Here is a 25,550-nt window from a genome sequence, read left to right as displayed (position 1 = left end):
CCCTTTTGTTGTCATTCTTTGCATGCAACAGTTTGTATTCCAAATGACCAATTAGAAGTCCTGTCTCATTCTTGTTTGTTTCCTCCTTTTTTTGGGTTCATGTCACCATAGCTTATAGAATAGTTATTATTAACATTTATTTATAAAGCGCCAACATATTCTGCAGCACTGTACAATAAGTGGGTTACATACATTGGACATACAGAGTAACATATAAAGCAATCAATAACCGATACAAGAGGTGAAGAGAGCCCTGCCCAAAAGAGTTTACAATCTACTAGTTAATTATATATAATTAATAATGTAGTCTGTTGTAAAATATAAAGATACTATGGGGCAGATTTATGAAAATGTGAGATTAGAGCTCACCACAGAAAAGAAGCCTTTTTATGAAATGGTGAACTGTAGCTTTCACCCATTGATAAACTTTTAAAAATCCCATAGGGATAAGTAGAAAGTGGGAGAATCTGTGGTGAGCTCTAATCTCACATTTTCATAATTCCGCCTCGGTTCCATGATCATATAAGGGCATGAGGCTGAAGGCCAAGTGCTTTTATGCAGTTTATGGAACTCTAAGGTGTCCTCTAATATCCTCTCATTTTACATTTATCAGTTATAATTGGTGCTTAGTGATGTAATTTCTGTCACATGACTCACTGAAACTAATGTATTAAATATTGTACCCCCTGTTGTAAAATATGAGGAAATTAAAAGGCACCTCATAGTTTACCTGTATGCACTCTGCCTTCGGCTTCATGCTTTTATATGGTCATGATGATTACTATGACGATGGCTGCAGCGGCCAATTAAATTTCCAAATCTGCCGACTGGTGAACCAACTGATATCCAAGCTATATAGATTTTGGTTGAGATTGCCCAGCCATTATACACATTGTGACTATTGTGCAAAGGGCAGTTTTATGCACTTACGGATACACGCATGGCCTGCTCACTTGCCAGTGGCACATATGCATAAAACAAAAGTACATGCTATTGCTAATGTTCCTACTGTAATAAGCTTTGTATGAAATTACTGTGCGTTTTGTAACAAAACATGTAGATGTGAAAATGAGGCAGAAATAGTTGCAGTCCCATGATGCAGTTCTGTCAGCTAACATGGTCTACAGCCTCCAATCAGATATTGATCAGGAAAGAGACTATTTTAGGCACGAACACTAGCAAATAGGCCTGGGCATTATAGTGTTGTTCCTAATTGTTCTATTTTATGTTTATTGTCTTATTATATATAATATTATTATATTTACTGAGCCTGGATCCAGGCTCAGTAAAGCGTCATCCATGACATCATCTTGCGCCAGTCCAAGGTTTGATTTCATGTAAGACTTAAACCCTTTGATTTTAGTGTTACAATTCTACCTTCCCTACAGCTGCTTATCTGTAATGGCCATGGATCCAGTCCCAGGCAGGTAACATGAGGGACTGTTATAGCACATGAATAAAAAAAAAGTGTCCTATGCCTTGTAGTATTTTGAAGAAAAGAGAAAATCCACCTTTAAATAAACCTTTAGTCATTGGAAGAACATACAAACTCCTGGCAGAGTGTTTCCTGGGCTAGAAATGGGGTGATTCTTTTTCAGTTGCAACTGCTGCTTGGTTGCTAAGGTAGTTAAGCCATAGCAACTCAATCAGTTTAAATTCTAAATAACTGAAAACACAACACATGGAAAGTTGCATGTTGTCTTTAAATATTATTGTCATTGTCATGCTAAATGTTACAGTGATCTACCCCTTCCAACCTAAGTGTCCAACCCTGTCTAGAACAGAACCCATTGCAGTGCCCCCACATTATATATGCCTATTATCATTTCCCAGGGCACTTACAATGGGCAAATGGAGCTTAGAGAAGGGCTATTTTCAAGAGATTTTTTCCCTTTTAAAATGACATGACTGTATCAGAGAGAACACTGTAACACCTGCAGGAAACCGAGCTCTCCGGTACATATTTCTGTGCTCCTATAAAATACACGTGTATCAGAGCCATCAACTGCCCCCTCTTCTGGGAAATCTTGGTTATGGTTTTGCACGTTACAGTTCTCTTTTGGGCCAAACAGATGAAACTAGCAATAAAACACAATCCGTATATTTCAACAGATGTTATATTTACTTCTGAAATACTGCAGTTTGTCACCCAAGCTGCAGAATATAGTATATATATATATATATTATACATTTCAAACCATTAAGCGGTGGTGCAATGAGGCTGTGACAAAATTCATATAGAAAGAGACAATGGGTCCATTGTTTGTTCATATATTACAATATATTGAAGCAGACAACTACATCAAAGTCATCCCCATTCTGACCAGTCCTACCTGCACTTTGCTTGCTCTCAAATTAAAACTCTCAAGGTTAAAACTCCCTTTTATTGGTCAGACATGTCAGTTTGCACCATTGTTTTTCCATTGCGGTTCATTTGCAGTATTTCTCTCGATTTTGCACCATCCATGCCTCCATTTCCAGTCCCTGCTGATGACCAGCAGTCCCACACCACGGAGCTACCTCTATATTTTACTGTAAGTATTGTTCTTTTAAATGGTATGTCTACCCTACACGTTTTCTGCCTAAAAAAAGGAAATATATTTGTAACTGACCTTCCATTAACCTAATATTGGCAGTTCTAACACGGCTAATATGTACATGTAAAAGATGCGCCCCCTGCTGTTCTCTCTGGGTGGAGACTCACTCTAGAAGCTTAAGTTACTGATACAGGCAGCATCTCCTGACACTTTACTCAGTTTAAAAGCACCCAAAATGTGACATTAAAGAGACAGTATACCCCTTTTCAGCATTGGCTCAATGAATAAGGCTTGTACTGAGCATACTTTCTACCTAATGTTTAATTCAGTAATATGTATGGTTTTATTTCTTTCAGGGCCGAATTAGAAAGTAAAGTTATGTTCTACTCCTAAACATGAGTACAATCCATATAAGTACAATCAATTAAAACCTGCAGTCCACTGAGAACCAGTTTATAAAATAACCTACCCCTTATCTTACAGCCTAACAGGCTACATCTGGGGGGAAATAGGGGTTTGTTTATACAGAGAGCTTCTCAGCGGCTGCTGATTTGATTGTACTTGTATGGATCAAGTATTATCTGACTATACTTTTAATTTCAGATTTTTCCCTGCAATGTTTTCTTTATATGCATTTCTTTTTCCTCATCAGTAAAAAAAACAGATTTAACCCAACCTATCACTGTATAAGGCTGTAAGTTCCCCCTAATATCAAACTTCTAGAACTGACTATGTACACTGACTATGTAGGTGGCAATATATCCACTTTAATATTTTGTTCTAGCAACATTAAAGGGGACTGTAACATATAATTTAATGTAACATTGCCCCAAATCCTTTCCTAAGTACTTACATTTTTTTATATATTTCATGATATTAGACATTTATACATGTATAACCTGAACACCCCCTGCTATTTAGCCTGGGCAAAAGCTTAAAGGACAAGGAAAGGCTAAGTCACTTGGGGGTGCCAAAATGTTAGGCACCCCCAAGTGACTTAAATCGCTTACCTTGTACCCCGGGCTGGTGCCCCTGTTAGGAGAAAACCGCACCAGCCCAGGGTACCTGTAGCGGAGCGCTTCTCCTTCCTATTCGCTTACTAGCCAATTGTCCCGGACAATCGCATGCGCAATAGAGTGAAAAGCTGACTTCTCTGTTAAAGTTCGGCTTTTTCGCTCTACTGCGCATGCACGCACGAGCGAAGCAGGAAGGAGGAAGCGCTGCAGGTACTCCGGGCTGGTGCTGTTTTCTCCGTACAGGGGCACCAGCCCGGGGTAGAAGGTAAGCGATTAAAGTCACTTGGGGGTGCCTAACAAGGCACAGGGGGTGCTCAAGCTACACATTCATAAGCAGTGTTCTGTAAATTGTAAAAGTGAAAACTTTTACAAGACACTGTATATGTATATATATATATCTGTATGGGATCTATTAACTGGAATGCTGGGACCTGGGTTTTTAGGACAGAGAATCTTTCCTTATTTTGAATTATCATACCTAAAGGCTACTAAAAAAATGTTTAAGAATTAAATAAAACCAATAGGATTATTTTACTGCCAATATGGATTCATATAGCTTAGTTACCATCAAGTACAAGGTACTGTTTTATTGTTACAAAGAAAATGAAATTATGAGTGCAGAGAAGGGCAACTAAGCTGGTAAAGGGTAACAAAGACTGGCCAAGTTAGGGTTGTTTACACTGGAGAAGAGGCGCTTAGGGGTGATATGATAACTATGTATAAATATATAAGGGGATCATATAATAACTTCTCTAATGTTTTATTTACCAGTAGGTCCTTCCAACGGACACGAGGGCACCCATTCTAATTAGAAGCAAGGAGGTTCTGTCTAAATATTTAGAAAGGATTCAGAGTTGTGAAGTAGTGGAATTCTCTCCCTGAATCAGTCGTACTGGCTGATACATTAGTTAGCTTTAAGAAGGGACTGGATGGCTTTTTAGCAAGTGAGGGAATACAGAGTTATGGGAGATAGCTCTCAGTACAAGTGAGGGAATACAGGGTTATGGGAGATAGCTCTCAGTACAAGTGAGGGAATACAGGGGTAGGGGAGATAGCTCTCAGTACAAGTGAGGGAATACAGGGGTATGGGAGATATCTCTCAGTACAAGTGAGGGAATACAGGGGTATGGGGAGATAGCTCTCAGTACAAGTGAGGGAATACAGGGGTAGGGGAGATAGCTCTCAGTACAAGTGAGGGAATACAGGGGTAGGGGAGATAGCTCTCAGTACAAGTGAGGGAATACAGGGTTATGGGAGATAGCTCTTAGTACAAGTTGATCCAGGGACTGGTCCCATTGCCATCTTGGAGTCAGGATTGGAGTCAAGGATTTTTTCCCCTCTGTGGCTTCAGATGGGGTTCTTTGCCTTCCTCTGGATTAGGGATCCTCAACCTTTATACCCGTGAGCAACTTTCAAAAAGGGAAAAGTTTTGTAGCGCAACACAAGCATGAAAAATGTTCCTGGAGGTGCCAATAAGAGCTATAATTGGCATTTTGATACCCCCTATGTTGACTGGACGCCTACAGAAGGCTCGGCTTGATGATTACACTGGGTTTTTATGCCTCTTAACCAGAAATTCAAAAATATGCATCTGCTTTGAGGCCACTGGGAGCAACATACAAAGGGTTGTTGCTCAAAAATCACTGGTTGGGGATCATTGCTCTGGATCAACTAGCAGTTAGGCAGGTTATATACAGGCATTAAGGTTAAACTTAATGGATGTATATGTCTTTTTTTAACTTACTATGTTATTGAATGAATTCAAAATTCAAATTATTTGATTAAAATGGAGTGTATGGGAAACAGCATTCCCTTAATTTGGAGCTTTCTGGATAAGGGATCCCATGCCCGTATATGTACATACAGTTGTAAAACATAAGAGAATTTATTCCTATGAAGGAAAAAACAACAGTAGGAGTTCAGGTCCTTGTTGAAGTGGTGTCTGGATTTTATTCTTTATTTCTGAAGTTCTTTGACAGAAAACAGACATTGGTCTTATTATTTTCTTTTTTTTTTTTGCTAAAAATTCAGGTGAAAAAAATGACACATAATGACAACACAATGTGCACATAATACTTAAAATAGGAAGTATAGATCACTAGATAATTTAAAAATCACACCACAGATTTGGGCAAATTCATCTGATCTGGATTTACAGCCACATTTATATCTTCACACACAGAGCAGGTTTAAAGTAACAGAATTTTATGACTGATGGGAATCTGTAGCAGGGTTACTATAGCAGGCCAATAGGAAGGTGGGAGACATAGGTAGTGTAATGGACATCTAGCTGCACGCTACATTGCCTTTGTGTAGTTGTGCCGTGCCAGTGTGACGCCTCCTTATCGCCTAAGAAACACATTACAAATCATTGTATCTTATATGATAAATAATCTTTATTAAACCTAATTTTGTTTTTTTGCTGTACAAACAATGGCAAATGGAGGATGTACCAGGGTTGTATGGAATGCAAAAAATGTTCCTAGCATTAAGAAACGCAGCTACTTCGCACAAACACGAATGAAAAATACTGATAGAAACAGTCTCTGTTTATTTCTGGCACACAAGTGATTTTTAGCGTAAAATGCTTCCGGATTTTTTATTATTTGGCGAATCTTTACGTGTCAGACATAAAAACATCTGGCTGGTAATGGAGTACAAAAAAATTAAAAACAGAATAAAAATCAAATTTCGCTGACGATTATAACAAACAGACATATACAAAGAGGAGCTAAATTCCAATTTGGGTATTGTGGATTGGTAATATAAAAACGAAAGCAGTCATTGGCTGATGTGAATGGAGTTAATATATATATATATAGGAAATACTGCAGTGGATATGCCATGGGCCTGTATACAAGAGTTGTGATGTGGCAAGATGGGCGCTAAATGCTTTCATTCAGAGTCTAAAAAAATACACAATATACACATTTCATTACTTACAGAGAAAAATAAGCTTAGCATTTCTTTATAATAAACCCGGGTTATGGATGGGTTAGTAGCACCATGAAAAATAACTTTTTTAATTTTTTTTTTTTAGTTGGTCTTTTTTTTATCTTTTTTTTTTTGTTTCCAAACTGCAGCCTTGTTATTGTAACCATACTCAGTGCTTCGCTTCTTACACAGCGGATGAATACAGTGCCATTCGGGTACTGGGAAAAAAAAAACTTCATTTGATTGATCCTTGCCCGACGGTTTTCGAAGCAAAAAAAAAAAGGTTGGTTTTTTTTTCTCAGTCTGTTGGATCAAAATGCACCAGGCAAGGTTCAGAATGGCACTTTGGTGAGGTACACTTAGGATTGGTTCGACACAGTATCTGGTTCTTACTCTTTATCTACACAGTAGCACCATTGTCACAGGATAGGACAATTCAAACCTAAGGAGAATTCCCCCGTGATCGAGTTCTCCACAGTGTTACGTCCTCTTCATACAAACTTGGCAGCGACTGACGCGTGTCCTTAGATCACCCGCTTTTAGTGTTTCTGACTGAGGTTTGCTGTGATAGAGAGGAAGAGGAGGTTAATAGAAGACAACTGTACAAGACATTTACGCACCAGTGTAATGAACAGAACAATGGGAAGAAATAGCTTATTGCTAAAAGATGTTGGGCCCCAATAAAACAGTGCCTTGTTTTTAGCAATTCTCTGAGCCTGAACAAGGTGGAGGCAGAAGAGCCACGTACCTAGGGTACATTGGGGGATAGTGGGCCCCTAGCAGTGGGCGCTCTAGGCAAACCCTCATCACTGTCAGCATACATATGTTAGTTTGTTCCTGGTCACACGCATGCATGCTGACAGTAAGGGGGGAGCACTATGCGGCTGGATAAGTGCGACATGTAATGACCACTCCAGGACCAGTAACGAGTTGGCAGAGGGGGGAGGAAGGCATGGAGTAGAGAAGCAGAAAAGGTACATGCCTAGCGCCCCACCAGCATTGCACCCTAGTCACATGCCTCTTCTGCGTACCCCCAGTTCCGGATCTGGGCCCTAGGCACAAACTTCTTTTACCTACCCCTAGTTTGGCTTTCTGCAATGGAAGCTGCCTCACTGTCTGGCAATGTGATAGATGATGGATAAGATACACTAATCACCATCACCCTTCCCCCCACCCTACATGTCACTCTATGCCCCCCCTGCTCTTCAGCAACCTCCTCCCACTTCACTGTGGGGCGGGGCCATGTCATGGGTCCCACACTGGAATTTTTCACACTGCCCATGGGTTGCACCCTTAGATCCATGATATTTAAAGTAAGCCCTCCAGTGACTAAAGTATGATAAAACATGCCAAAATGTTATCTTGGCTATACCAAGCAATGACTTTTTTAGCATAGGAGTGCCTGTACATATTTATAAACAAGCAGATCTTCTAAACACATAGGACGTTTCAAATATGTCTGTGTGATGGCCACACACATGATAAAAGACTATTCCATGCCCAGTAGTTGGCCAGCTTGAAGTATATTGCAATGTATGGACAAACAATCCCTCTTTTTGAGGTGGGGAGGGAAGGCATTTCTTAGTAGCGAAATGCCCTAGTGTCAAATTTCTACATATTGATAATGGGTGAGTGCAGAGGATTTTTTGCGGTTGTTTATATGTATTTTATGGTCACAGCCTCATTGCACCCCCGCTTAATGGTTTACAATTTAGTGGTTGAGCACAACTTTCCCTTTTTGTGTTATTGTTTATACAGGAGCAGTGGCCAGCTCCATGTTGTAGCCCCCACTATTCCCAGCTACAGGCAGGTGATCCCAATGGAGCTAATAAAAGGGCAACCATATGGGAGTTTTAACCTTATACGCAAGCATGTTGCAGGTAAAACTTAGTCCCTTTGCTCAGTACTAATCTTAAATTACTTATATAGGTCAGTTAGGGTAGGACTGGCCAGAAAGGATGACTTTGACGTAGTTGGCCAGCTTGAAGTATATTGCAATGTACGGACAAACAATCCCTCTTTTTGAGGTGGGGAGGGAAGGCATTTCTTAGTAGCGAAATGCCCTAGTGTCCAATTTCTACATATTGATAATGGGTGAGTGCAGAGGATTTTTTGCGGTTGTTTATATGTATTTTATGGTCACAGCCTCATTGCACCCCCGCTTAATGGTTTACAATTTAGTGGTTGAGCACAACTTTCCCTTTTTGTGTTATTATTCCATGCCCAGATTTATAACAATTTAAAAGACAAGGAAAGTATAATTCACTGGAGAGTGCCAATTTGTTAGGCACCCCCCCCCCCACCCAGTAAATACAATATGAACCTTGTTGCACTCTGGGCCAGTACTCCCATTTACTAAAAAAATACACAGGCTTGGGTTATGTTCCTAAGAGCACTGTGCCACATCCACACTTCCAACTGGTCCCTTATGACTGTTCAGGCTACTAGGGGTCCAAAGTTAGCAACTGTGTGCACAGGGGGAGTGACTAATACAGTACATGGGAATCCTTCAGCGAATTTAACTTTCCTTCTCCTTTATTGGCTTTAAGTTCTAGGTGCAGGTTGTGAAATTGTTGTGTACTTATCATCCTACCTAAACATTTCAGACATTTCCACTGTGGCCAACCAAAAACTGTATGAATTGGCATAGTAATTGCAGGTTCCCCGGCCATGACATTCAATGAAAGGTGCAGATCGGAATTCCTCCAAGCACGATCCAGGCGATGCCAGAGCTTGTCCTGAGCCTTCAGCACCGGCACTTGTATGCTGGAGATGGGAAAGAGAGAATTAGTTTGGTCAGACACCACGACTGCTGGTAGTGAGCATGGATATAAAATTCATTCCTGTGACTTGCTCATTATTTTCTAGTTTCAGCAGTGGATGTAAGAAAGTAGGGGGCAGAGCACTAGCACTGGAGCACTATTGCCACCTTTAGTGCATATTTTCTCTGCCTGCAAAGATCAACCTGTCATTGAATGACTATTATTAAGGTCACATATCTGTTCTGGTTATTCTACTGTATAATGGCCAATAAGTGTCTTTCCATTTGTACTGAATAGTCTTTTCTGAAATTCTTCAGAGGAAGAAAAATATTCAGTGTCTGTATTATGAACCTGTAGCCTTATTTTTCCTTTTGCTATAGGCAGCCATTGGGTGATATCAACTAAGTAGTCCATGGGCTGAATGATTGATTTTGAACAGCACCGCACTTCTTGTATATTTAAAATGGCTTTATTGCACACTTTAGGGCATTAAAGCAACATTTCTGACCGCATTAAGCCCTTGGTCAAGCTCATCAGCTGAATGGATGCATATTGTATGAAATGCCACCTCATACAGCAGAAAGAGATATGGTGCATCAGCCAATGTACCATATATTTTTGCCTTTGAAAAACTCCTGGGAGTATTATTATTGTTTCCCATTTTTACCCATTTGTTGTTTTCCCTAGTGCTCTTTTTTGCATTTCCTTCAGTTATACTAATTTATAGTAAGACACATATACAACAGTATTTGCTTGTTCCTTTGATGCAAATGGAAAAGGAGCATTCACAGTTAACAATAGATGGAAAAAAAACTTTAATCTTAACAAAAATAGATGCAGGTTTTATAACCAGGCTGCTGATTCCTGGGAACTGTACATTAGCCCTATGGCTTACCATCATGAAAGAGTATCCAATCCAGAGAGAGGACCAGCCTTGTGGGCACTGTGGGATTTGTATTGTCTGGCTGTGAACTGCAATCACCATGGCTGGCGCTTCACAGACCGCACACCTAAAGCATTCAAAGAAATCAAGAGAATGTTATAAGTATGTATGGATAAAGTTCCTATATATTGTGCAGTGCTGTACAAAAGAAAGAAACATACATCAAACACACAAATTACATATCCAATATCAATAGAGCTTACAATTAAATGATATGAAGAAATGTGCACCTCTCATTGCAGAGATTTAATCAGAAAATCACACCTGATTCATGCAGTAATAACAACAAAGGACTTTAGGCCAAGCTAACCATCTGCCATTATGATTTCCAAAGTTGCTGGCACAGGCAAAAGAAGATTCAGAAGATTTTCTGAATTGAGAAAGCCAGTTGGATGACTGGTGAAATGTCTTCAAGGAAAAACACAGCAAGTACAGTTGATGTAACTTATTACTACAGATATACCATGACCTGGATGAATGAGAATCTTCACAACCCTGCTCCATCTTGTCATAAGCAGTCTCTTTAAATGGTGAGCTACTGGACTCTGGCGCAGTACCTTATCATAGACTATAATTCACCTACTACACCTATATACAGTATATAACTGCCACTTGTGCAGTCCTTCTGGCAAATGTAATATTATCTAAATGAATCAGTGAAGGTCAACACATCTGAATATCTGAAAGTACCTGGAGAGCACAACACTAAAAGATGTAAGAGGTGTACCTGCTAATGAATGGTTGGATATCCCTCCCTCTTAAAGGTTCCATGCTCATAGGCATAGGCTCAGGCGTGGACAACCAGTAGGAGTAGTCATTTCTTGAAGCAAAGTTACACACGTTATTAATGTTGCAGAACATGAAAGGCATTGTGCTGAAGCGACGGAGGCAGCTGCCAGCGGTACCTGTACAAAAAAACGTGTTCCATTAATTAAGAAGCTGATTAGCTGTCACAGAGTAAAGCGGTGATACCTAAGCTCTGGCACTTCAGCTGCTGCTCAACACAGCCCAGTCTTTCAGCCTGCTTTCCCCTGCCCCAAAAATGTTCAGATTAAAAAATGAATAAGGTAGTGTAGCATGCCAGTATCTGTGTCATTAATAAAATAGTCTTTTACCCAAATCTTGTCCGTGTGCCCTCTCATTTCCTTGCACATAAAGTAGTGAATAGCCATCATAGATCCTGGTGGTTCCAAAAGGACAGCCAGGGGCATCTGTTGACTGACTGTGTCGGGTTATAAGGAATCCATGAGCAACAGATCCTAGACCAGGGGGGCCAGGGGGGCCTTGTAAACCATCTGGGCCAGGTGGGCCATTAATTCCACGAGATCCTTTCAGAATGAAAAAAAAAAATGTACAAATGCTAAATGAGAACAACAATAGTAAAAGCAGCTGCAATCTATTATTTATCAAGGGATCTATTTTGGTCAGTGATCCCCAACCAGTGGTTCATGAGCAACATGTTGCTCCCCAACCCCTTGGATGTTGCTCCCTGTGGCCTCAAAGCAGATGCTTATTTTTTTTAATTCCTGGTGGCAAGTTTTGGTTTCATAAAAACCAGGTGTACTGACAAACAGAGCCTTCTGTAGGCTGGCAGTCCACATAGGGGCTACCAAACCAATCAAAGCCCTTATCTGGCATCCCAGGAACATTTTTCATGCTTATGTTGCTTCCCAACTCTTTTTACATTTGAATGTGGCTCATGGTTAAAAAAGGTTGGGGACCCCTGATTTTGGTGATGCTACTCTGCTGATTGGAGGAGAGTTTTATCCAATCTGAACATCGCTTTGTATATCCAATTTAATAAATATATTACACTTTTCTTCCTAATCAGAACTCCTTCCATAGGTCTTGTTACGAATATGGGTATATGGGTAGACTGCTACTATTTTCTTGAGGTATAGCCTGCCAGCAAACCTAGCACAAAAATACAATCTGTACTATGGGCCATGAGCTTTTTCAGATTATAGTTCCATCAGAATCAGCACCTCACTGTAAAAATGTTAATTCCTGCACTAACACAATATACTTAAATTCAGAGGAAATTCAGAGGAAATGTTTAGTCTCCTTCTCTCCACATGCATGCGTATTATTAAATGCCTAATATATAATCTTACATTTTGTCCAGATCCCTCAAAATTACGATGTAGTATTGTTCAACTTTATTTTGTTTTATCTGTAAACAGATGAAACAGTTGCCTAAGGCGCCCGGTCAGCTTGGTCCGCCACTGGTGATGGAATTATTTAGCCCTTGGGCCAAATGATTTGATCAAGCCCATATTGCCCTCCTCAAGATCGTCATATTGGGGAAAGATTCAATCAATTGGTGACATCTTTCAGTGTATGGCCAGCTTTACACTGCACCAGAACCATATGAAAATCATAGACGCCATATTAACCATAAACCATTGTCCGGTTTCTTACTTACTGCAGCTTCCTACTTACTATGCTGTATAAAGCCTGTTGACAAGACCTGTCCTATGCTATCCTCAAAAACATAATCATAATACAGGTATGGGATCCCTTATCCGGAAAACCATTATCCACAAAGTTCCGAATTTTAGCAGACTTAAGTTATGGAGATCAAAAATTACGGAATGATCCTTTATCCGGAAAACCCCAGGTCCCGAGCATTCTGGATAACAGGTTCCATACCTGTAATACCCTTGTTGAAAAGACTATTTGATTGGCACCATACCAGACAATAAGTAGTATGAGAATGTTAAAGATTATGGGAATCTTCGTGTATGCCTTCCATGAGATATGCTGGTTGCTATACTGTATACACAGAGGAAAATAAATCTTTTAACAATTTTGTCATTTCAGATTTCGGTATTTCCATTTTTTTAGGATTCTCTCTAGGTTTCTGCCTTCATGTTTTTGTGAGTACAATACTATAGTTACTATATACTAGTAACTGATGGTGGCAAAACTCTAGTTATGATTATAAGTATACCCTATCCAGCTAACACACAGGTGTACATGCCCTAAATATCGGAAGGTGGGGGTGGGAGGGCATGATACAGAATCTAAAATGACCAAATAATACCTCTCCTATTATAATTTACTACATGCAGTACTTCTTACCTGGTTGGCCTGGTAGGCCTCGGTCACCCTTTCGTCCAAGTTGTCCCTCAAATCCAGGGAGTCCATCTCTGCCAGTATCACCAGGGAGACCCAAAGAACCTTTTTTTAAACAAAATGACAGATTTTATAGACAAAACATCTAAAGAGTTATGACAAAATTATATATTTATATATACTGAACCGTATACAGTATATATCAGAGCTGCTTTTATTGTGTATTCTCCTTCTTGTGCAGCCAACAATAACCTAAAAAACTACCTGGAAGTCCTGGTGATCCGGGGGGTCCTGGAGGTCCATTTACTCCTGGGCGACCTGGAGGACCTGGCAGACCTGGAGCTCCTTTTATCTCACGGTATTCTCCTTTAGGCCCAGGAAGACCTGGCAAACCTGTTTGGTGGAGTACAGATTAGCATTTAGCAATAACACAAGGTAACCCTGGTTCAGAAACCATTTTATCCATGACGAACGTTCTTTATATAACAATATTATTTCATTTATTTATAATTTACATTAGAGCCCTGCCTGCAAGGGCTTGCAATCTATATGGTGGGGATAGTTGATACACAAGGTATAAAATGATGTGGCTATTTATTGTCCTATTAAAATTCACCCTGCATACACAGGTTAGATTATCATTTACAAAAAAAAATCTGACAGGACCAGAAAGAAAAGTAATACTGAAAAAGTAATTGGTGATTGCTGAAGAAATAACCCACATGTTGTATGCAAATGCTTACTAACACCTAGTTAAGTTGTAGGCATTCATAAAGTAAATGTAAAGCAATATTTCTCACCTATAGCACCTGGGAGTCCGGATTCACCTTTAAGGCCAGCCAATCCAGGAGGGCCACCTGGTCCTTTCATACCTTTAAAAAACATAAACAATATACTCTGCTTATTACATTATAATAATAATAACCTTTACCATGTGCTTAGTGATGTTATCGCTTAAATTAGTGTTCAGTGATGTCATGTGTCACATGACAATGAAACTTTTGTATGAGAGACAAAATAATGCATCCTGTGAAACATGAGGATATTAGAAATCATCTTAGGGGTTCCATGGCCTACATATGAGCAGTCAGCCTTCTGTCTTTATGAAGTCACAGAAAATATCCTTATATTTTACAGTGGGGTTACATTGTCTCCTACTGATCACCCCCTCATGAATATACCTGGGAATCCTGGAACACCAGGAACACCTTGATCACCTTTCATCCCATTAAGACCTGGTCGTCCTGGGTCACCCTGCAAAGAACAATAAATTATGAATGTGCTACCCCCTATTTGAATAAGATTTCCATTAATTAAGAAATAAATGCCAGTCTGCTGGTTAGCTGAATCTGCTTCCATACCCTATACTAACTTACAGATTCAATGCAGTACGGACCATACTTGAGATTTCTATCAGCATTATACCTAGAACACTCTTTATAAACCCTATGCACATAAATAAATAACACAGATTATTCTGCATAAAAAGTTTAATTATATGCATTTATGTTTAAATTCTATCATATTTAGTATCTAGGGCTAAGAAACCTGATTACAAATAAACAAAGGTTTAACTATTTTTTTTGTATTGCTGGAAACTTTTCTGAAAAAAATACCCCAGACCAGTTGGGATATGAGAGGTAAGCCTTTTGTAACCAATAACACTCACTGGGAAACCAGATGCTCCATGTTCTCCTTTAGATCCTGTAAGTCCAGGCTGACCTGGAAATCCAGGGTTTCCTTTTTCTCCTTTAAAGCCTCCATCACCAGGGGGACCACGTGGACCTTCTGAGCCAGGAGGACCTTAATTTGGAAACACTTATATTAGTAACATATAATAACAATAACATATATTAATATCAACAACATATACAAAATGTACATAGTTACATAAAATACAGTGATACATAGGTTTTCCCATAGTGTTTTGGTGAAGGGGGTATTCCGTAATTATGTATAATACAGTATATTGTGAGTCAGTCGCTAAGCTTAGGTAAGTGAAAGCAGCACAGAGCATGTGCAGTGAATCAGCATAAAAGATGATTGGGAGTTACTGGGGGTATATTCAGAGGCACAGATCTTCCCTGCTAAGTGCAGAGCAGACTGGTGCATTGGCACCTAGGGCAACTATACAGAAGTGCAACAACATGTTTGTACACAAGTACCTTGAATAAATGGCATCAATGTGCACATAATTTATGTCTATTTTAGTGTGACTGCACTTTCGTGGCTGCGTTCCTAAATGAGGCTTAAGGAATAGCTGTCTCAGTCTAGTTTTAGGCCTGGATTGGCTATAAATTCTGGTAGATCCTAAAAGGGGCTCCTGTAAGATGCCATAGACCACAACACTGGGCCCATGGGCCGAATACGGCCCTTCTGGCTATTTTATGTGGCTACCTGGTGACTGTGCCTGACAGTGCAGTGTCTTAATAAAAAATTTGGCTGGCGACTTAGCCTGTGTTTTAGATTTCGGCCCCCTAATGTGATTGAGTTTGACATCCCTGCCATAAACAGTCACTATCTATTGGGCCTCTGGGGGCTGTATGGGCCTCTGTGTACCTGAAATGCCAGGGCCTATATTTAATATCAGTCCAAAACTCCTTTTTCTGTGCAGCTCAAGCTAGCTCCCTAGATCATTAGTCGAAGAGCATTGCCTGGCTGAGGATGTTGGTATTTATGTTTGGGCAGAAGCTACAGAGTCAAAGGGTGTTAGGAAAACTAATTACATGTAGACTTGAGTGCCTATTCTAGGAAACTGCTTGGAAATATCCACTTGATAATGGTCAAAAGAAGCCAGGCTTCAGCAGTTTTTGCTTTCACCATTCAACAAGTCATTGCCACGAGAATGCCTGGCAGGATTCACCAGGCTCTGCTACAGTTTTAGAAAATAGCCACCCCAATCAATGTATTTACTAATCGGATGCTAAAATATGCCTGTGAGCCCTAATAATTAAAGCCCACCATTGCTGTAATTCTTCCCCATTTTGCTGCAACATTATCATTCCTTTGCAAGTGCACCCAAATTATGAAAAAAAAATTGTTATTTGCAAAATGTATTAAAATACAATTCCAAAACATCCCAATAGAATATTAATTGCATATCATCACTGTAAGCTATTTAAAAGTTGTTTTTAAATGTATTTGCTATTGAAAGCAGCATGTACTCTGAGATTCTCATTGCTGCTTGCTTAACTACAGGAACAATGCGGCAGAAATCAGCTTTCCATCAGCCAAGGCCCTAATTCCCACAATGTCTTGCATTGAGGAGTGCTAATCAGGCTTACATGTGCATTCTGAATATATCTGTACTAACGTTCCTAAATTGAAGGCTTTTATAGCCCTTGGGCTACAAATACAATGAGTTGGGTTATTAAACATTATACAAACAATAAGCATGCAATGAAACAAGTTGGCACGTTGGCATCTAACCTGGATAACCTGGGAGAGTTTCATCAATGCCCAGAGATCGATGTTAGAAAGGTCAGCACACAGCATAAAACAAGATGACTAGTTAATATACATTACAGACCAACACAATATCACATAGCATCAACACGTTTGTCATGAAATACACAAAGCCATTGCACTGAAGGAATGTCAGGCAGGGAGCACGGGCTGGAAATGTTAATGAGAAATACATTTGGCACAGAAGCTGGATATAAACGCTCCATTCATTAAAGTCTAATTCAGCAGGATATAAGCCATTCACTGACACCAGTGCGAGTTCTGAATGATTTACAATGAGCGGAGTGGATCTATCTGAATGATGTGGATTACAGTTCCTCAGGGAAGCCTTCCCTTCTTTCCAACAAAAATAACATGCATATTTTAATGGGAAGCGCTGCCTAATTACTAGATCTGCTCTGGCAGGGACATTCCCATGTTTCATGAGATCATTTAAAGGAGAAGGAAATTCAGCACAGCCCCCAGTTCCCTTATATTTTACATACTGGCCGGGGAATAACCCCTCTGTATTTTAAAAAGAAATGAGGTAAAATGTCCTATTGTATATATGAACTCTTCCCCAGAGAGACTCTGAACAAGTGGGTTTCTATACCCACCCGTTGGCATTCACATGGATGCTTGATAAAAGTGCATTAAATAGGGAGGAGGTGGTTCTAAAGCACAAATAAGAAATATGTGCAGCTACATGGGACAATGGTTGAAAGAGCTTTCTGGGAATTGTAGTTTAGCAACATAGGTCCCACAGTATTAAGACTATGTAATGACTACAACCAATGCAGTTTTGTGTATATCACTCATGTCACTGGCATGGCTAAGATCCAATGGGACACAGTGTTGAATGATAATATAATCCCTAAACAACTGGCCGACAATGTGTCCTTTGTATTGGGCTTCTCCGCTAACAGCAAACCATTCATCGATAGTTACAAATGTGATGCCAGTGAATGAATTATACAGTATAATAACACTAAACAAAGGCTAAAATGAATGGGCAACTAAAGCCTCATTTGTTTCAATGCAAACTGGCCACTGTATTCTTTTTCATGTACAGCAATGCCCATGTTTTTGCTGCTGAAAAGAAGCAATGTCAGTATGACGATCTAGGCACTTTTTTTCATGGCCTTAGTTGCCCATTAAATCACAAGTTCTGTCAGTTCTGAAATAGTAGTGTTCAGACACGCATTTCACCTCAGTGGCTTTTGCTTGAGAGAACTCTGTATTCTAAAGAAGTTAATGGGAAACTATAGCTGCAAGACAAGCTGCTCCTTTAAAAAGCACATTTTGAAATATTCATGTACATAGAGTACCTATAAACTAATGCCAGTATTATAGTAGCCTCCTGTACACCCCCTGGCCAGACTGAATGGCCATGTGCTCTGATCTTCAACGGGCAATAGATTAGCCCTCTCTTGACCAAATTGGCAGGACTTCTTTCTGTCTATGTCAATAATATCACCTTCCTGACTGAAATCTGATCAGGACTCATTAGGCTAACAAGCAGGTTGGACAGAAAATTTGTCTTGGAGTGGACTGCATATGGACATTCAGCTAACCATTCTTTATGACCCCCTGGGTAATCTCATCAGTGCCTTGAAGGTCAACTCATGGACTATACCAGGGTTTAGCTGAATCAGGGGTGTGCCTGGGCACAACTATAAATGACCAGAATGAATCATGGGGACAAAGAAATGTCAGGGCCTATAAAGGTGGGTTTTTTCAATATAAATCTATTATTTCTATTATTGTTACAACATATATGTCACAGTACTGCCGCAAAACCTTATATCACTATTGTGCTAGGAGATCTCTTCATGGGATAGCCTTAAAGGGGTGGTATCCCTTCTGGTTCTGGCTTTTTTTTATTTATCAACGGTCAAGTTTGATTTTTTTTCTCGATTCAAGTCTTTTTGCGCTTGGTTTGAAAATTAAAAATTTTGCCATCTAAAGCTTGCGAGTTTCTAGAGAAGTCAATGGGAGTTGTCATAGGCAAAGTCAAGCCATATTCTCAAGAGTTTTTTTATTCGAATGAGTTTTCCGTATTAATTAAAAAAGCGACCATTCAATATGCGAGTTTATTCGATTTAGAAAAACAAACTCGAATTCACAAACTCGAAAAATTGATAAATAAGCCCATGAGTATGCTTAAATAGTCTTCATTTTTTAATTTTTATAGTTGAAATATTTGCCTTCCTCTTCTCAATCTTTCCAGCTTTCAAATGGGGGTCACTGACCCCGGCAGCCAAAAAAACTATTGCTCTGTGAGGTTACAATTTTTTTGTTATTGTTACATTTTATTACTTATCTTTCTATTCATAGTTCCGTCTCTCTTTCAAACTACCAAAACTACCTAGTTGCTAAGGTAAACAAGGCCTTAGCAACCAGATAGCTGCTGAAATTTCAAACGGAAGAGCTGCTGAACAAAAAGCTAAAGAACTGGAAAAACCACAAATAAAAAAACACGAATACCAGCTGCAAATTGCCTCAGAATATCACTGTCTACATCATACTAAAACTTAATTGAAAGGTGAACAACCCCTTTAAATTAAGGATGTGACATATTACAGTAGTAATGCAGCATGTTTGCTCTAGTTATACATATTTTGTAGCTAAGATGAAAACTTTACAACTGTTGCTTTTATGCGTCAACAGTACGAAAATGTCACCATGAATAAACAGAGTTACTGGCACATACGGCACCACTGGGTTGAACAATGAGGTTCAAAATTCAGCGAAAAGCTTTACCTTACATCACATTAGAAAGCCATATTGATAATATAATCACTGCCTATTTTTGTGGACATTCCTATTGTTTAGTGGATAGCTGGATGATCCAACTGCGTTGTTTATGTTCTCACTCAACCTTAGCTTTCCTATGGTACATGTTTCGCTTATAGTACATGTTAATATATATATTTGTCACTTTTATATTGGAGCAGCCTGTATTTTAGGTTCAGCTTCCCTTTAACGTCGGAATGCATGCACATTTTAGGTAGTCAATAAAATAATGTAAGGTATGTTTACTGAGAAGGGTAATTCTGCTGTTGTTACCAATGTGAAAAACAATGCAATATGCCAATAAATCCTCCAGAACCCGTGAGAAACTGGTGCCATCAACTATGCAACTTCTGCCTTGCATCCCTCAGGTCCTGAGTTCAATCCAGGCTATGGGACGATCTGAAAGAACTTTATATGTTCTTCCCATGTCAGCATAGTTGCTTCAGTTTCCTCCCACATACCAAAAACACACAGGCAGGTTAATTGGCTGACCCTAGGGTGTTTGTGATTTGGACCTTAGACTGTAAGCTTCACTGCTACAGGGGCTGCTCTGAATAGAAATAATCTCTGTTCTGTGTCAAATGTCACCACTGTGTAAAAAAAAAGGCTACAAAATAACATTGTTATATTTATGTTTTTCTCTGCTGCAAGAATGTAATGCTCATTCTGAACAAGACTTTGTCTGCAGAACTTCTGTTGTACTGGTTGGAGACGGAAGCTCTCTAAATATTCCGCTGTATAAATCAGACACACAGCACTTTATAAGGTGTAGCTATGGCTCATAATCCCATTAACTAAGTCTTTTGCACAAGCTAATTATAGCAATTACACAAGCTCGAGTGCTCTGCAGTGGGAACATCATAGCGTGATACTCATTTCTCAGCACAAATCTGATATTTCTAGCATGACCTATAATTCTAACTGGAACATGCCGTTCTGTCCCTGTCAGATGACAGAAGTAGGTTGCAAGAATAAGAGCCCTTTCATTCTCTTTGTTTAGCCTTTGCATTCCTCTTCTGAAGACTTCACCTTCCTTTCTGAATTGATGCTGGCATCCAATAGGAAGCTATAAACATGTAATAGTATTATTCATTCAGCTGGCTATATGATTGTGTGTGAATAAACAGAGGGCAAACAAAACATGGAAAGGTCTACCGTTGACTATTTTGAAACAAACAGGATATTGTCTACCCTTTGCATTCAGAACATCTTTACTCCTTCTAGGAATACTGTTAGTAGGATACTGGCCTAATCTTAATCAATGACAGCTATGAAGGGTATAGAAATCTACTCGCACTGTTGTGCAGGCCTATGATTCTGAAAGCTTCTTTTAATTCTGTTTAGCAGAATTTTTAGTAGTGTTGTTTAGCTTCAAATTCTGTTTTCTTCTTATACATTATTTATATAGCACATTTGTGCAGCACTTTATACAGACTGTTCATCCTTCATATCAGCCCTGGTTGTGTAGCTTACAGCCCAAGGTCCTTATCACAATCACATTTCAGACTCAGTATGGTCAGTTTCATCAGGAGCCAGTTAAACTTCCTGTAGGTTTATGAGTTTGGGAGGAAAGCAGAGTTTCCCAAAGAAAGCCAAGAAATGTAAGTATATTGTTGGATGTAACTGGCCATAGCTGATGCAGATTTGGGACATGGTCCAAACTGTTTCAATTTTCAACCTTACAATGTTGGAAGACTGAATGCACCATGTTTATTAGATGGCAGAAGACAATGTAGGCTGAAGGCCTTGTTCGGCTTCATTTAAACACAGACTGAAGAAGAACATATGTATGATAACATTTCTTCTGTAGCTCTTAATCCTGGTTTTCTACACATTGGCCATAGTACAAGTGTTTTTTTAAAAGAACTAAATAAATGTGAAGTCTGCTACATGTCTATCTAAGACGTGTAAGGCATCTGCCTTATGGAACTCATTTATTATACTCATACGTAGAAAAGTATTGCAAGTTAGTATTGGAATAATTAAAAGATTATTATTATTATTATTATTGGATTGAAGTTAGATTTGTACTTTTTTGGCTTTTCAGTTATTCTCAGTGTCATACAAAACATGAACATGTTCAGGGTTATGGAAAACATAATTGGCATAATACATGGCAATAAAACTGTTCTTCTGGTACAACATTAAGCCAAAATGGACTGACCCACTGACTGACTTATTTATCTATTACACAAAATGTGGCTCTCCAAAACTTCCTGCACTTTAACAGATAAACTGGACAGTGCTGAACTGAGCCATAAAGACTGATTTAATAATAACTGTGCATGCAAAATCTAGGATTTAAGGGCTGACCTTGAGGGCCTGCGAGAGACATCACAATTCAACAATCCATTTCCATATTCATCATTAGACGCAGCAGGGGAAATAGCAAGATTGTTAGAATTACCAACAAAGTAACCCATTGCATTGTATTTTGGTGCTTCGCAAACACAGGTAAACCAAACTATTATCCATGAAATGATATGTTTACAAAATAGCAATTCTCCTCTTGAACAGAGATTTCCAATAGAAGTCTATAAATGTTAGGCTTTGGGGCACACAAAGCAGACTGTCCGCTTCCTTCCGTCTGCGTTTTGTACATAAATGCAAAACCATGCATTTTTGTGTCGATATCCGCTCACTGTAGCTCCACACAGGCCAATGTCATGCCTGCCAATGCAGCTACAAAAAGGAACTCATGAAATCGGATCAAACAATACGTTCTGTGTGCCCTTGGCCTAAGACTGTATGCTATGTACGCCCAACACAGGAATTCATTCAGAATTTTTTACCACCAGAGTATGTTTCCTTTTCCTATGTATTGTTTTATCCATGTCCTATGTCCAAGATGTTCTGTATATTTAAAAATCTGTTTCAAAACTAGTCTACATAATTTTTTTGCTATAATTTTGTGTGTTTTGTGCATTGCTGGGGTCCGAAATCCTATTGCTTTTGTTCTAAGTACAAGCAAAGCGGTCCTTCATGGCAGCCATCACAGGTAAATTGGCCGAGGGAATTAAAATCAGTAAATGATTTGCTTGGTGCAACAAACTGACTGAGTCAAACAGCAAGACAGAACAACCAACTGCATTACAATTGATGAGCAATGTCTGTTTGCACCATATTATTATATTATATTACTGGAAATATAAATATATTAAGTGTGTATTTACTCCTACATTGTACACTTAACCTTTTTGCCTGGGACCTTTAACAAGGCCCAAAATCTATATGAAAAAATAATAGAAAGCATTTGTGAAACAGATTCATCTAATATGGAACACCTTGGTGATCTCTTCAACGTTTCACATTTACATGACAAAAGACTCCTACTGGTGCAAGAAACAAAGGAGAATTGCTATTTTAAGAAATCCTCAATGATAATAGGTAGGTTTATACCCAGTGGCACATGCATATCTATACAGGACCACAGGCTATTCTTCCAACAATGCATGCAGCAAATGTGACCTGTAAGGAGAGCATGACTGAGCCATAATATTCTATATGGTGCTCTATTAAAATGGACCCCTCTGATTATATATTTAGGTTGGCAATCCCAATGTAAATGTAATAGTTAGAATTTCGAAAACCCAAAACCCAGTATATTTAGGCTATTTCAGATGGGAACCGAAAATTTACATTTTAGGATTTTAAAAATTCTAACATTTTTTGGGTATTTCTGGCAAACAATCTTAATTTAAACCTAAAATATCAATAACCAAAAAATCCACTATCAAATTTTAATTCACTACAGCTGAAACCATTTGGGGACAATCTTGTTAAATTGCTATGTAAATCCTGGGCGAATTCACTCACTCTCTTGCACAATAACTTGAGGAAGAGGATTCATTTACTAGAAGCACATTAATGGCACCATAAAGTGCTGCCCAATGAATATCATGGCAATGCTCTCAGTTATATTCTCCTTTTTCTTCATTTGACTCACACATGTGAACAGATTCCATGTGCAAGCACGAAATGGAAAGTGAGAGATGGATGGTCGATGGATTCCTCCTTCAAATGCAATGGGATGAATTCACATATAGTGCAGGCAAGAGGCTCATACAAATATACAAGCGTCCAATTTTTCTCATGCTTCAGTGCCCCCCTGGATTTCATTCGACAGTGTAAAAGGCAATGATTCTGGATGATATATGTGCCCAGGCTATTCACTGACAGGGTGACCATAAACAACAAATCTCAGGCTGTGATGAATATTGTGCTCACTAGTTTTCTTCAGTGATATCATGCGGAGATTTACACAAGACAAGTGCCCTGTCTTTTGCTGCCAGCTATTAGCCTTTCATTGGACAAAGGGGGCATATTTTTTAAAAGACACATAGCTCTATTTTCTTTCCTAAACCATCAAATATAGATCTGTCACATTCTTTTTTTCAATACAGCTGCTTCACCCTTTACAATATTTAGCAGTCAAACAGCAGCTTTGGCCCAGGTGATGTTTTCTTAGAGCAGAGACAATGTTAAGTAAACATTTAAGTGTTCTAGATGAAATAATACCATTTAAAAATATTACTATGATCTTTTTGGGAGATTGGGCATGGAATTCCACCTATATATGGAACTGTAACTAACATACTGGCAGCAAAAGCAAGGAGAACATGCAATATTGCAGTGCACATTGTTTATACCTGGTCTTCCAGGGGGACCTACAGGCCCAGGGTCTCCCTTGGGTCCTTCTGTACGTGGCCCTGGTAGGCCAGGTTGTCCTGTTGGTCCTTGTGGCCCAGGAGATCCTGGAAAGCCTTGATCTCCTTTGAACCCTGGAAGTCCGGGGTTTCCAGGGCTTCCAGAAAGTCCTGCATCACCCTTTTGACCTGGCAATATTAAAAGATATTTATTATAGGTATGGAAATGGCACAAAGTGAGATACAGGATGCCTGGGTTTCATTCCTATTGTCATATTTTCATAGGTATTTGGTACAGGGACTTGTGCAATATAACAGCAAATTAAAGGAAGTTTGAACTGGTTCTCATTGCCTTTAACTAAAGGGAATGTATCAGCAGGAACTAGGCTTTTTTCAATACATGTATTGCATGCCTGTGTCCATTCTTGTGCAACAATTCTACAATTAAAATTATTTGCTGTGCAGCATGAAACCTGACACAGGGCAGGTAATTATATAATGTACATGTAATAAGGGTTGAAATTATATAAAGATTATATATAAATAGAAAATGTGCTACTTATTTATCTATTTCATTCTGTCCATTCTGGCCAGAGCAACCAAAATGTGCCTTAAAGCTATCACTTTTTTATAGTATAAATGAAAACCAGGGCATTTTTCAAATAGGTACTCTTAGGTTGAGTGTCAAATGTACAGAAAAGAAATGGAATTTATGGAGTCAAAGTTATTTAATTTTTATTTGTTAATTAGCCATAGAGAGTTGCAATGGATAATCAATCCTTCACTACTTGTTAATTAAGAAAGTGGTACTTTGAATTCCTTGAATAAGAAACCATTACCTTGACTTCCTGGAAGGCCAGGCAGCCCTGGGGATCCAAAACCTGGCAAACCTTTATAAAGAAATAAACAATGTTAAATCCAGTTAAAAGCCACAAAATAACTTTTGGTATTTATACATTGTTAGGCAAATCAGCTTCTCACCTGGTTCTCCCTTCAAACCAGAAGGCCCAGGAATTCCATCCTGACCTGGTTGACCCTTCTCACCAGGAGTTCCTTGAGGTCCGGGACGACCTGATTCACCTATCAAAAAAGAATTCATATCTTAGAAAAGCATGTCCTTGTCTAGTGGCCCCAGCACTGACAATGTAGCAAAACACCTAGTAAAGAAATATTTTAGAGAACCTTTTAACATATACTAATTTAAACCCAAACTGGTTTAAAACAACTATGTCAGGTTAGTGTTGGCAGATGTATCTCATATTGAGCTGCCCACACACAGGAGGATCCACTTATTTGTCACCACACAAGAGGATCTTTTTCTGGCTTCGCTAACTTGGTGACAGAATATGACCCTTGGGCGAACAAACAGATCAACAATGGGCTCCATGTGACCC

General features: G+C 39.1%; 1 protein-coding gene across 5 annotated transcripts in view; it reads right to left on the bottom strand.

Moving 5' to 3' along the window:
• Positions 1–5,483: 5,483 nt before the first annotated feature.
• The window catches only part of col4a5 (collagen, type IV, alpha 5), a 94,371-nt gene continuing 74,304 nt past the window's right edge, over positions 5,484–25,550 (bottom strand). For 2 of the 5 annotated variants that reach the window (XM_004916868.4, XM_004916869.4), the window contains 13 exons: positions 25,138–25,236; positions 24,996–25,046; positions 24,160–24,345; positions 14,940–15,073; positions 14,452–14,524; positions 14,071–14,142; positions 13,535–13,663; positions 13,277–13,375; positions 11,308–11,520; positions 10,920–11,097; positions 10,145–10,259; positions 9,081–9,253; positions 6,611–7,049 (listed from right to left, as the gene is read on the bottom strand). In XM_004916868.4, the coding sequence (XP_004916925.2) occupies positions 6,968–7,049; positions 9,081–9,253; positions 10,145–10,259; positions 10,920–11,097; positions 11,308–11,520; positions 13,277–13,375; positions 13,535–13,663; positions 14,071–14,142; positions 14,452–14,524; positions 14,940–15,073; positions 24,160–24,345; positions 24,996–25,046; positions 25,138–25,236 (1,604 nt within the window). In that variant the 3' untranslated portion in view covers positions 6,611–6,967. Of the gene's footprint in view, positions 7,050–9,080; positions 9,254–10,144; positions 10,260–10,919; positions 11,098–11,307; positions 11,521–13,276; positions 13,376–13,534; positions 13,664–14,070; positions 14,143–14,451; positions 14,525–14,939; positions 15,074–16,699; positions 16,709–21,823; positions 21,833–24,159; positions 24,346–24,995; positions 25,047–25,137; positions 25,237–25,550 lie in introns of all 5 variants that reach the window. The other 3 variants (XM_004916865.4, XM_002931817.5, XM_004916867.4) reach the window with 3 other exon arrangements.

Source organism: Xenopus tropicalis, chromosome 8 (assembly GCF_000004195.4).
Source record: "Xenopus tropicalis strain Nigerian chromosome 8, UCB_Xtro_10.0, whole genome shotgun sequence".
In the NCBI taxonomy this organism is placed as follows: Eukaryota; Metazoa; Chordata; class Amphibia; order Anura; family Pipidae; genus Xenopus; species Xenopus tropicalis.
This window is presented reverse-complemented; position numbering and strand designations above follow the sequence as displayed.